A 13,896-nucleotide genomic window follows, 5' to 3' on the forward strand; every position below is an offset into this window, starting at 1 on the left:
GTCAAGTAGAAAAGGAGGGCAAAACAAACTTTGGAAGTAAGCAGATGGAACAATTGTTTCATTTCACATTAAGTAATACTTCTTTTTAGGCAAGAGACAAGTACTAAAATGGAATGGGCTAATAAAAACAGACGTGGCATAGAAAATAAATATAAATTTCAATGCCAAAAGGAAAAGAAAAATATGTAATTTGAAGTAATTTTTCAGATGCAGCATTTCCCAGTTTTGGGATTTGTTATATAAAGGCTTATAAACACACATACTTAATGTATGGCAGTTTCCACAGGGAAATTTGCTGGTAGCTGTCTTTCTTACAAAAACACTTAAAATGCAAACCTAAGATGTTTAAAACTTTTTTTTATAAAATGTTGAAAATCTTGCAGATTATTTTGCAGTTTGTGGAAGCATTCCAAAGAGAACACTTTTAAAATTCATTCCTAAAATATTTACTTTATAAATGACCCACAACTAGTTTTACCATATAAGATTAGTAGTTAAAGAAGAAAACCAAGGAAAAATTATATAGTAAACAGTCCCAAGACTCAAATTATTTCAAACTAGCTTGTTCTGTGTTTATATATATAAAAGCATGAAAGCTAATACTTTTTTATAAAATAGATATCTATGTTAGAATTTGAGGCCAAAATATATTTTTTTTTGCCAATTTACATAAATTTATTATAAAAGGTCATAATTTAAAAATCCTAAAATTTTAATTGCTGGGAACAAATTTCAGAGCTACCTAATTTCTGGTTTATTTGGACCTGTTCCTCTAGAGTCAGAGGTTTAAAAGGAAACTTGAGTTCTTGTCATCCTGATAGAAATTTGAGATCCTCGGAAGGATGTATCTCCTACTTTTATTGATTTGGACAGGCCTTGGATTGAAATGGAGAAGGAACGATGGGTAATGAAGTGAATTGAAAATCCCAGGACCATCATAAACTACAAATTTTTTTTTTAACCAGAAAATGTTGAAATCACATCTTATAAACACATGTACTGACTCCTTCTAAGGACATGCTTGGTTTCTTTGCTGGGGACATTTATTTTTCTCTCCTGATGAATAACAAGAAGAAAGGAGCTAACTTCAGAGTTAAATGATAAGGCAACAATGGGAAATTAAGTATGACTTTGAAAAATGCTGGTACAGCAAATCCAGAGAATTATAACTCAAATTTGTGTTTGATCTGAGGTGTTGGTGATCGTCCTGTAACTCCTCACTGTTATGACCTCACAAATCATTCCTCACATGTCTTTAGATAAAAATTAAAAAAGTATAAAGAGACAAGGATTTCCTGCTTTTAAAGAAGAGAAAATAATAACATCCTGTGTTTGTTGAGGCAGGAGATCAAGGTTGGGTGGGCATACATACCATTTTTCAACCATTAAAATAGCGATGATTGTTTTAAATAAGATTACTTGATGTTGGCAAGTGTACTTACACGGATGTGCTCATGCACTGCTGGTGGAAGTGCCAAATAATACAATTGTTTGGGAGAGTAATTTGCAATATTTATCCTGAGCCATAAATATTCCTTTGACTCAGTAATTTTTCTCCTGAAAAATATGTTCATTACAGTATTATTTAAAGTAAGTGCCCAATAATTAGGGATTGCCTAAATAAATTATGGTAAATACAATGGAATGCTCTTTAGCAATTTTTAAATCATGCTTATGAAGAGTTTGTATAACATGGGAGGGTGTGTCTTACTATGTTAAGCAAAAGACTAAGAAATCTGGAAGAAAATCTGGTGGAGTAAGGAATTTTTACATTTATCTTTTCAGTATTTTCCAGTTTAATTATCTGAGGGAAAAGGGTGAGGCCAACAGGAGGTAAGATGGCGATTGCCAGGGGCTAGGGGAGAAGACAGTGAGGGATTATTGTTTAATGGATTCAGAGTTTCAGTTTGGGAAGATTTGAAAAAGTTTTGAAGATGGATGGTGGTGATGGTTGCGCAATAATGTGAATGTACTTTATACCACTAAACTGCACATGTAAAAAAAAGTGGTTAAAATAGTAAGTTTTATGTTATGTGTATTTTACCACAATTACAACAACAAGGCCGTCACAGTGGTTTGGGTGACCCAGAACCCTGCTGGCAGTGGGAACTGGGAGGAGTAGGTAGGTTAGAGAAAATTTTCAGAACTGAAATGGGACGGTTTGGCCTGTGACTGGATGTGGGGGCTAGGGAAAGGGAGGGTCTGCAAAGGTTTCAAAAAGTGATACCCAAAGTTTGATTGGGCCTGAGAATCAACCATTGGGGGGAACTTTGAATAAAATACACATTATTGAGCTAGGTGGCTAGAAAGATGCTAATGCTAATAATAACTAAAACAATGCACACGGGAGGATTTTAAAGATGATGAAGATTAATTTACATTTGGATATGTTGAATTTGAAGAGTGAAAACAACACTCAGGTGGAAGGAATCAGGGCCAACAAGAGATACTGGTTTTAGAGATCTAGCACTGAAAGTTGCTAGGGACTGCAGGGTTAAAGTGAAAAGAAGGTGAGAAGAAGGGATAGGAGGAGAAACGAGGAATTAGAAAATAAATGATCATAAAGTGAGGTATAAAAAACAATTGATAGAATGCATTGTCAGCTGTTGGAATGGTCAAGAATAAGGACTGAGAAAAGGCCTTTGGATTGGGTGAAAACATTAAGAAATCAGCGACTCTGGAATTCAGTTTTATTCAGAAGAATTAAAGGGTAACAGGAGAAAATAGAAATAGCAATAGCTCACATAAACTACCCCCCACCCCCACCCCAGGAGTGATAAAGCAAGGAAGGAACCAAGTCAGGATTAGTAAGATCAAGGCAAAGCTTTTTCAGTTTGGATAAACTGGTACTATGTTAAGCCAGTATTGCCATAGAGTACTTGTCTCTCGTGGGTCTCTTGTCCCTTTTGCTGTTCTTTCTCTTCTCTCAACACTTTAATGGTGAGATGTCCTCTTCATCATCTGTACTTGGTTATTGTGCCATCTGGCCCTCCAGGTCCACTCTCCTTTCTCTACCTGCTTTCTGTCCCAGGACGCTGATTTGCATAGACTACATCAATAAGCTTGCTTGCCCTTTGGCTATTATTGAGTTCAAGGTGGAACTCCAACAGGATGCTAGAGGGGAGGGGAGGAGAGAGAGGTTGGAGCGTTTATCCCCTTGGCTTCCAATCTGCAGGGGCACTTCAGTTCTGCAGAAATGACTGAAAGTCACTGCTCCTCTCAAGTCAGTCCTCTATAAGACTGTCTGGGTCTGGTAACCACTTCCTCTTCTAGCCCCTTCAGGCCTAGGTGTGGAAACAGAATATCACACTCTGTTTTCCCTTATGGTTTCCTGAACACTTGCTCACAACTTTATAAATTGTCCCTTTATTAACCCTGTGCCATCTGTTTCCTGCTGGGACCCTGATTGATACAGTGATCTTATCCAGCCTAATGGCTTTAAATATCAACCACATGCCAATAACTCCCAGATTTATAGCTCCAACCCAGACCCATCGCCCAAACTGCAGACTCTTATATCCAGCTGCCCGTTAGATTTGATCGTCTAATATATGTCTTAACTTACTGATCTTTCCTCTTAAAACTGCTGTTGATGGCAACTGTCCTTCCAATTGTTTAGGACAAAAATCTCAAAATCTTCCTTAATTCCTCTCTTTTTTCTCACCCCCTTTATCCAGTCTGATCAGGTCTTCCTTTAGTAGAGAATCTGACCAGTTCTTACCACCTCCACTCCTATCACTCTGGTCTCTCACCTCTAATAACCTCTCAGTTGGTTTTCCTGCTTCTGCCTTTGCCCTCTTTCACTTCATTTTCATTATAGTAGTGAGAATGATTAAAATACAAGTTAGATCATGTCACTTCTCTGCTTAAAACCTCCTCTCAATGGCTCCCCATTTCAGAATAAAAGCCAAAGTCCTTACAGTGACGTAAAAGGCCCTACACAATCTGCCTTTTACACCCTTTACCCCTCGATTACCCTGTGCTAGTCACATAGGCTTTCCTTACTTCTTTAACACAGTTTTCTCTGTCTGGACTGCTTCTCCCAGATATCCACAAGACTAACTCTCTCACCTGCTTTAAGTCTTCATTGAAATGTCCTTAATGAGGCTTACTCTAATCACCTTATTTAGAATTGCAAATTGACCCCCCCCTTGCAGCACTCTTGATGCATTTTCCCTTACTGTTTTTTCTTTTCCATAACACTTAACATCTTCTAACATACTCTATAATTTACTTATTTATTTTTTATTTTTAAATTATCATGCAATAAAATTAGCAACACCCCCCCACACACACACACACACATCCGTTTAGGTATACAGTTCTGTATATTTTAACACACGTATAACTGTGTCCTACTGCCACAATCAGGATACAGGACAGTTCTGTGCTCCAAAAAAATAATCACATCTTCCATCCATAACCCCTGGCAACCACTGATCTGCTTGTCGTATAGTTTGTCTTTTCAGTAATGGGATTATGCAGTACATAACCTTTTGACACTGGCTTCTTTTACTCAGCATATTGTCTTTGAGATTTATCCAAGTTGCTGAGTATATCAATCAATAGTTCATTCCTTTTTATTGAGTATTATTCTATTCTGTAGCTATACTGCGATTTATCCATTCACCCATTGAAGGACATTTGGGTTGTTTCCAGTTTGGGCACTTATGAATAGAACTGCTGAAACATTTATGTACAGGCTTTTGTGCAATTATAAGTTTTTATTTCTCTAGAATATAATTTACTTAGTAATTATATTCATCTTTTTTTGCATGTTCACAGACGTATTATTCTTAGCCTCTAAAACAGTTCTTGGCACTTACCAGGTGCTTACTAAATTAGTAAATATGCAGTGTTACTTAAAAATGGAAAGGTGGAGTGAAACCAGAGTTACTCTGAACACATTCAGGGTCTATTCAAACCCCAAGTGGCAGGGGACTTGAATTGAAAGATACCTGCTAGTTGAGAATGTAAAAGGCTTTTACTGAAAGTAAATGTTTTTGGTAGTCATTTATCAGATTTGGAGGAGGAGCTTGAGATCAGGTTGAGGAGAAACCTCTTGGGAGAATACTTTAATAATGATGTCAACATAACTAATTTGTGAGCAAAATGAAATGCCAGTTCTTTTTCCCTAAGGGATAACCCAGAAGAAACTTGCCTACAAAAGCAGGGGAAATAATGACACCATTCTCCCTACATTGTCTGACCCATTTAGTTTCACTTAAATTCAGTAAAGGTTACCAGATGGGATAAGAAAAAGAAGAGCTTTCGAATAAAGAGGAAAATAATGATTAAATGAAAGGTCGATATTTATAAGGGAGAGTGATCGATTTACTGGAATACTTGTGTTAACAGCCATAGGCTATGAAGTATCTTTTGGATAAGCTTTTAAATGACATTCAATTTAAAATCAGATGCTGCTTAATGCCCCAAACTAGAATAGCAGTGTACCTCATTAAAATGCATGGACCTCCTGTAACCCTATTCTTTAGAGTATGGAATTCAGTAAGGATCAGTTGGATCTTGGATCTCATCCAGTGCATTATAGTTTTTGAAGGCTCAACAAGGTTTCACTATAAGGTGATTCCATGTGTAAAGTTTGAGCAAGGTTTCAGAATAAGTTTTTTTTATTTTAAAAATAAGTTTCTATTGGTATAAATGTTCTGAACTCATAAAAATTTCAGGGATATAGAACTATATGAAGAAAGAAATGCAATCCTACACTTATATATAAATACTATTTTGATGAAAATCCTTCCAGACATCTTTCTGGTGGGTATATGGTACATGTATATATTTTTGTTACTCTAAAGAGAAGGGACTGTAGTGATGCTTTTAATGTGGGGGGAAGCCCCCCTCATTTTCAATAAGAGTGATCAGTGCATAGAAGAAAGAAAATTAGCTTCAGCCCTAAACACCTAAAACACTAGAAACATCAGTGTTTAAACATTTTGAGGATGATCTTTATCAGGAAAAATGAATTCTGAAACATATTGTAGGTTCTGAGTTGACCTGAATGCCATGCGGGAGTGTTGGGGCTTTGCTTATCCATCCAAGTATCCAAGTTAAAAGCACTGTGGCAACTAGGGAGGCCTAAGTATAGGACTAAAACAAAACACCATTAACTTCCCACCTTTCCCAAATCTCAGGTAAATTAGAAACAAATATCTATTTACTGTTCCTCAGACATTATGGATGGCCAGGTAGATGGGGATGTGGGCATCATTGTTGTCAGCTCATGTGAAACTTATTGGTCTCTTAAAGCTGTGCAACCGACTGTGTATGTATGTCTGTTTTATTTAAATATGTGTGCAGTAATCAGTTCAGTGATGCTGCTGTGCTTGAATGAACTTCTGAGTAGATCCTAAAGGGTCTTTTTCTAACCACTATAATAATCGAGATTAGTCATTTAGAATGTCTTTAATTTTACCCATTTAGCCCGATAGTTGTTATACTGCCTTAAATAGTTCAAAAAGCAAGTCTCTGCCATTGGCAGTGACTGGAAACTGTAGGAATGTCTGCCAAAGTTCTTGTGATCTAATCCTCTCTTGAAAGTACAAAGCTAAAGCATGTATTGAAATGCCTGAGTCGGCCGCTCATTTTTCTAGGATGAAAAAATCTCCTTGGCGACCTGAGGCAGCTAGCGTTAATTCTCTCCACTTAGAAGTACATGTATTATAGCTATGCACAGAAAGCACATACATATATATATGAACACACCTATACTATATCTAAATGCTGGTATGGCATTATTATATTTTCTAGAATTATGCTTCATTTAAGCAGATCTTTTGTTTAGTAACTTATAAGAAAATAACTTCACCTTTTCTTTTGATTGCTGTTTAAAAATTTTAACTTCTCAAACTTTCTAACTTAGAGAAGGAAAAGAAGGACACCTACTATTTATTGAATTTTTAGTGCATACCTGGAATTTTTACTCGTTTAACTCTCATTTTATACTTGAGGACCTCAGAACAGGCAAGTGAAGTCACATAGCTCTGAGATGGCAAGTACAGTCAGTATTTAAACCAGGTCTGTATGATTCCGAAGACCTCTCTTTTACCATAGCATGCTGTAGAATGAACTATAGGATGCTAAGCTTATAAAAGACTATTATCAATATCATTAAGTAAAAAGATATAAGATGCAGGACAGTAAGCATAATGTACTGCCACAGTGTGAAATGTGTGTATACATATATATGTATTCACATGCGTGTGTGTCTGTTTTACATACACTTAGAATACCTAGTGTATCTGTGGAAGACCATGTGGTGTTTGCCACCAGGGATGGGAACTGGGCTGCTAGAAATCTAGGCTTATTATAAAATCTTTTATACCTTTTGAATTTTGTTTTATGTGCATCTTACCTATTTTAAAAAGAAATTGTTTTAAAGACTGTTGTTAGTGTTTTTAGAAACATCTGATTGTTTTTCAGATTTACTAATCTATTAGCAAAATTTCATAGGCTTGTAAAGCTTCTAATCCTACAAAATGTTAATGCTAGCTATTATGATACTGATAAGCATTGATAATGATCATATCTTTCTAGTTTTCAATTCCCATTAGATGCTACTCTAATGACCTGCCACATTGGAATTTGAGAGGGAGGTAGAATACTGACGTAACATAGTGATGTTAGAAGAAGTAACGGTGACTGATTCATCTACATTCAACCATTTCTTTCCTTTTATTGCTATTTAAGATTTTAAGAATCTTTAGTTTATCTAGTTCTGAAAACAAGCATACCATGCCTCAGATGACAGTAGTTGCTGGTCACGACTGAGGGAAAGGAAGTATCTGATATAAGTCCTAAAATTGAACTTAAAAGAAAAAAGTTTCCCGTATACTGAAAGCTGTATTTTAATTTTGGGCTGCCATTCGTGGAAATACCTTATCTTGAATACACTTTATTTTTGTACTTCTTTGTTCTTGTTTTTAAAACTGTAATGATCTATTTACATAGCTGTATCCCTTACTAGACTGGTCGTTCCTTGAGAGCAGGGCCCATGCCTCATTTTCTCTTAACGCTTGGTAGTTGGCTAAAATATTGATTGAGTTGATTCAAATTGAACTAGAGATACTTAGCTTAGTTGTGGCTGGTCAACTACCTTAACAGTTCAAGTGTTTAATTATTCATTTGTTCCTTCACTCATTTACTGAACAGATACTGTTCTAGATGTGGATATTAAGATTGAATAAATCACAGCCTCTGCCCTCGGGGAAACTCAACAGCCTGCAGGGGGAACAGAAGTTTTAGCAAAGGATTATAACCCAGGGCGCTAAGAGTTTTTTACAGAGACATAATGGTAACACTCTGGAGAGAGTGGACAGGAAAGTCTGCTGAGGAGGTGACGCTTGAGTAGCCTTAACCAGGGAGACAAAAGGAGAAAGGAGACCTAAGCAGAAGGAACAGTACGTGCAAAGACTTAGAAGTTAGTTTTTAGAATAGAGTAATGGCATTTCATTTAGATTACATGCCCTTAAAGGACCCTGCAATCTTAAGATACTGTGTGCTGGCTCTTTAACTTAGTATATTTTTTTACTTCATGCCAAATATTTCATGTGCGTGTATTTCAGTTATCATATTTTATAGGAAGCAAAAATACTAATCTCCTTTGATTTTTGTTCACAGTCAAGTTCATCCGAGAAGTAACACCGTATATCAAGAAGCCATCATTAGTATCAGATCTGCCATGGGAAGGTGCAGCTCCCCAGTCACCAAGCTTTAGTGGCAGTGAGGACTCTGGTTCTCCGAAACACCAGAACAGTACCAAGGACAGGAAGGTCATCCCTCTCAAAATGTGTTTTGCTGCTAGAAACCTAAGCATGCCGGATCTGGAGAACAGGTGAGCTGTTCTTAAGCAGAGCATCATACTTACAGCTTTGCAAACTTAAAGACATGTCACAATATTACTTATGCATATTATTATGTGATAATACAACTGTCGACTAAATTATACAGAAGAAAACATCAGTCTGAGATGAGAATAAATTTCGGAGTTTCATATTTAAATTCCTTATACATATATGTACGGTACATATATAGAAAAAGTTTGGACAAACACATAGGAAACTTAATGGTGGATTCTCCTGGGGAGTGAAATGGGATTAGAAGGTAGAAGGAAAGAAGGGGCTTCTACTCCTCATTTTAGACCTTTCTGGAGTGTCGTTATTACTTTTTTTCACTATGAACATTTTTCAACTTTATAGTTGAAAAAAAATCGTATTAAAGAAATTTTTTAAAATGTCTCTTTAGATGGAAATTTCTTGCACTGTGGATAGTGTAAAGAATCAGAGATCTGCATCGTAAATCCGGCTGCATCAGCTAGCAGTGTGACCCTGGCGAGTTAGTCTCTCTTGACCCAAGTTTCTTCATTTGTAAAATGAGAGAGTTGGATTGGATTATTTCTGATGTCCCTCTTAGTTCTATAATCATTTGGGATCTATGACTTTGTCTTCATTAACTCCATGAAGTGATACTGGTAAACCTAGTGTTAGGTTAGAGATTAGGGGGAAAATAAGAGATAAAGAAACTTGTCCAAAGACATAGTTAATGACAAACTTTTTATAACAAGCTTTCATTTTTAAGATCTCCTCTGAACTGAATACACAGCCAGGTGTCTAATCAGAATAGGATGGATCATAGAAGACAGCAAGAAGCTGAAAGATTTTCTTGGGTATTTTAAGCCCTAGGAACATTAAAGCTCCTGTTCTGTAATGTATCGTGTGATATGCTCTAAAGAGCTGAGCTCTACAATCAGACAGACCTTGATTTGAATCCTTACCCCATCACTTGCTCAAAGGAAGGCTCTGAGCAAGTCGCTTCACCTCCATAAACTGCCATATCCAACTCATCTGTTATAAAAAAGGAAATAATACTTAACTCAGTGTATAGATTAAATCTGAAAACCTTTGCATAGAGCCAAGCACGTAGTAGGTTCTCGAGAAATAATACCTTTAAAAAGTCTTAACTGCCAACTCTATACACATTTTGAAAATTATATTCTGATATACTTGTATTTTTGTTACCTTTTATTTTTATCTTTATTTTTTATTTTTTTTGTTGCCTTTTAAAAGTTCGAGAAATTGTTATTTTACATTTGTATTCATGAGAGTGTATTTATATTGGATCATATCTAAGTGTAACAGCTTGATCTTTAAAGAAATGCTATATTTATTTTTTCATAAAGTAAGAATTTAATTTGTAAAGTAAATAGTCACTTCTGCCTCTTAAATTCAAATTAAAATTTTTTTCTTCAAATGAGATACATTTATGTAGAACCTTTGGTCTGTTACTCATGGACTTAAGGAAAAATTAGATAATAGAGACCATAGAGAAAGAACTAGAATAGAGAAACAATGCAATAAAAAACAAAAAGCAGTTAAATTTTTCAACTGGTTGTCAGGCTGAGGAAAGTATTCAGGCTAAGGCCCTTCATTATAAATCATTTCCGAGAATGAGAATAGATAACCTGTTCGGGCTTCTGTTACAAAATACCAAAGACTGGGTGGCTTAGAAACACCAGCAGTTTATTTTTCACAGTTCTGGGCAAGACTGGGAAGTCCAAGATCAAGGCTCTGGCAGATTCAGCATCTGGTGAGGGCCTGCGTCCTAATTCACAGATGGCTACCCTCCTTGCTACATCCTCACATGACAGAAGAGTCTAGAGAGCTCTCTGGGGTTTCCTTTATAAGAGCAGTAATCCCATTCACGTGATTACCTCCCAAAGGCCCCATCTGCTAATATTATCACATTGCGGGGGAGGTAGGATTTTAACATATGAATGGGGGAACACAGACATTTAGTCTTTAGTACCTATAGTGCTGCTGATATAGCTGGATATTGGATAAAAAGGCAAAGTATTTTAAAGTTTGCGTAGAACTCGGGTTGTGCGAGTGGGAATAGAAAAGGAGGAAGGTGATGTGAATTGGCTATATTGCTGAAAGTTGCGCTACGTTATCATCTACTAAGACATCTTTAGAGCTCAGTGACTTTGGCCTTCATTAACACTTGGGGCTGCATTCTCTTTAGCGTTTAAATATACTAAAGACATACGATGGATAGTCAGGTTTGAAATAGGTCTTCAGAATGAATTGGAGAGGGCAGTTTGAGTTACAAAAGTTGTATCACACCTTACTCTTCAGTAAGATGGATCAGTCTACTTAACCATGGTGTACTATACAAGGAGAGGTCTTAGAAGATTCCGGCTATTGCAGATTCCGAGTCATCATGCTGCAAAATAGTGTTTCTAATTTTACTTGAAATATCAAGATTTAGAGATGATCTGTTTTGTGTAAAATATAAATTGAAAGAGATTCAAGGTTATTTCTATATCATTCTTACTTGCAATCCAATGTGCTTTCTAGAGAAAAAGAAAAGCAGTAGAATTACAAGTACCTGACAAAATTATGCATAACTTATACCCAATGGAATGTGAACATCTGTTAGGTCTTGACAGAAAAAAAAAATAGTGAGAACCACTGACTAATTAGACAGAAGTTAGGATGATGGTCTTTGTAACTTTGGCTAAACTATTTGTTTCCCACAAGCCTTGGTTTTCTCTTGTACAAAATGAAAGGTTATGTGAGGATTAAATAAGAGAATAATTGTAAAATTAGCATGGTAATCTCGCAATATATTATTATAGGTGCTGTTAGTGTCCTTATGACCTCAAATAGGTCCCTTAATTTTTCTTTTCTCCTGCTTTCTCTGTCTGTAAAATGGACATAATACTACCTGCTTAACTTTACTCTTTAAAACTACTTCAAGGATAAATAAAATAATATCTATAAAATCACTTGGACTCTTTGATCCTTAAATTCATCTCCACTCTGTCAAAGAAAGTGTCATGACAGGTAACACAGCTTCAGCATTTAAGCCATGCAGAAAAACGGTTCATATAGGAACAGCAAAAATAAGTTTCATCAGAACATCTGTCACCAAAACACTTATTAAATTGCAGCTTGTAACTAACTGACCATGTTTCTATTTGAAAATCTTAATCTTCCACATAGTCTCTTGTAAAACTCTGGGCAAGAAATAGGCTTAGATGCTCCCTAATCTGGAAAATACTTATGAATCTGTTTTTAAGCCATAGGTAGGCATGTGGTTTCCCATCATTCTTCATTTTTTTCGTAACATTATGAAAAACTTCAGATAGCAAAGTCAAAAGAATTTTATAGTCAACACTCATTTTTCTACCACTTGGATTCTACCATGAACATTTTACTATATTAGCTTTATCACAGATTAGCCCATCCATCCATTTGCCAGTCCATCAATTTTTTAGATGCATTTCAAAGTGAATTACAGACATTAATATACTTCCCTTTAAATATTTAAGCATGCATATAAATAACTAGAGTTCATTGTTTTGTTATAGTTTTTCTCTTTTGAGGAAATATTTATATAACAGTAAAATGCACAAATCATAATTTTGACAAATATATACAATTTACACAACTTAAGCCTATTAAGATATAGAACATTATCATCACCCTGGAAAGTTTTCTTATGCCCCTTCTTAGTCAGTTCCCTCACCCACCTCCCAAAGCAACTACTATTCTGACTTTTTACCATTAGATTAGTTTAACTACTCTAAAACTTCATGTAAATATAATCATACCATGTGTATTCTTTTGTGATAGAATTCTTTTACTCCACATTAGGTTTTTGAGATTCATCCATCTTGTTCCTTGTATCAATAGTTCTTTCTCCCTATTCCTGAGTAGTGTTGTGTTGTATGACTATATTACAGTTTCTTTATCCATTTTCCTATTGCTGGACCCCTGAGATATTTCCATTCTGGGGCTAATATTAATAAAGTTACTATGAATATTTTTATATAACCCTTTTTGTGGGCATACATTTTCCTTTCTCTTGAGTAAATTCTTAAGAGTAGAATTGCTGGGTCAAAAGGTAGGTGTATGTTTAGTCTTTTAAAAAACTACCAACACTTTTTCCCAAAGTGATTGTGCCATTTTACATTCACACCAGCAGTGTGTGAGAGTTTCCGTTGCTCCACACACAGCCTCTCCAACACTGACAATGTCAATCTTTTTAATATTAACTATTCTAGTGGGTCTGTAGGAATCTCTTCGTGTTTCATTCTTCACTTTCTAAACCAAAAACTTATTCGACATTAGAGGGAAACATCCTTTTCTTCTGTTTTACTACTTCAAGTTAGTTTCACTGTCTAGAGCTAGAAAAAATGCTGACCATCAGAATGAGTAAGCAAGGAGGGGGAGGAAATTTGTTCACTTGTTCCACCTCATGACCTCACCAGATGCTTCTGATAGTTACAAGCAGTTCATTCTGGAAAGTGAAAGCTAAATAGATAATGATGAAGTCCGGGGAGAGAACATGAGCCCATTGTTAGCAAACAGCTTCGTGGGCATTGTGGAGTTTAGCAAGGACAAGATGTTCTTAAACACTGTTTTTCGGAAATGTAAATCTCTTGCCTTTGAGCTGGTTCATCTTCACATTGGCTCTTTTCCGTGTAAGAGGTAAATTTTGGCTTTATGACATATAAAACAATATGAGTATTACTAAATTATACATGTAGTTCAATTTTGTCAAAGACTTTACTAAACAGAAGAAATAAGCAGGCTGGACTTACTCCTCTGCTTCTGTGTACCTAAACATTGATTTGATTCATATGATCAAAATGTAATTGCATTTCTCAGGAAATCCTCAGTGGTTTGACTAGAAGCCAAAACGCTTCACACTGTAGCTGTTTCCTCCTCTCTCCTGTGAACCCAGACAATTACTGGCAGATTGCCTCCAAATTTTTATGAGAGGAGTTTTTATATGAATTTTTCTTTTAAAACAGCAGTAGGCTTTAGGAAATACTTTGTCCCCTTTATCAGCTCTAGGGGCTGCTTCTTCAAA

General features: G+C 35.9%; 1 protein-coding gene across 1 annotated transcript in view; it reads left to right on the forward strand.

Moving 5' to 3' along the window:
• LOC105305779 (beta-2-syntrophin) overlaps positions 1 to 13,896 on the forward strand; it is a 52,297-nt gene that overhangs the window by 26,589 nt on the left and 11,812 nt on the right. The window contains exon 2 of the mRNA XM_011380581.2: positions 8,638 to 8,851. Coding sequence (XP_011378883.2) covers positions 8,638 to 8,851 — 214 coding nt within the window. The remainder of the gene's footprint in view (positions 1 to 8,637; positions 8,852 to 13,896) is intronic.

The sequence above is a fragment of the Pteropus vampyrus genome, unplaced genomic scaffold, assembly GCF_000151845.1.
Source record: "Pteropus vampyrus isolate Shadow unplaced genomic scaffold, Pvam_2.0 Scaffold394, whole genome shotgun sequence".
Taxonomy (NCBI): Eukaryota; Metazoa; Chordata; class Mammalia; order Chiroptera; family Pteropodidae; genus Pteropus; species Pteropus vampyrus.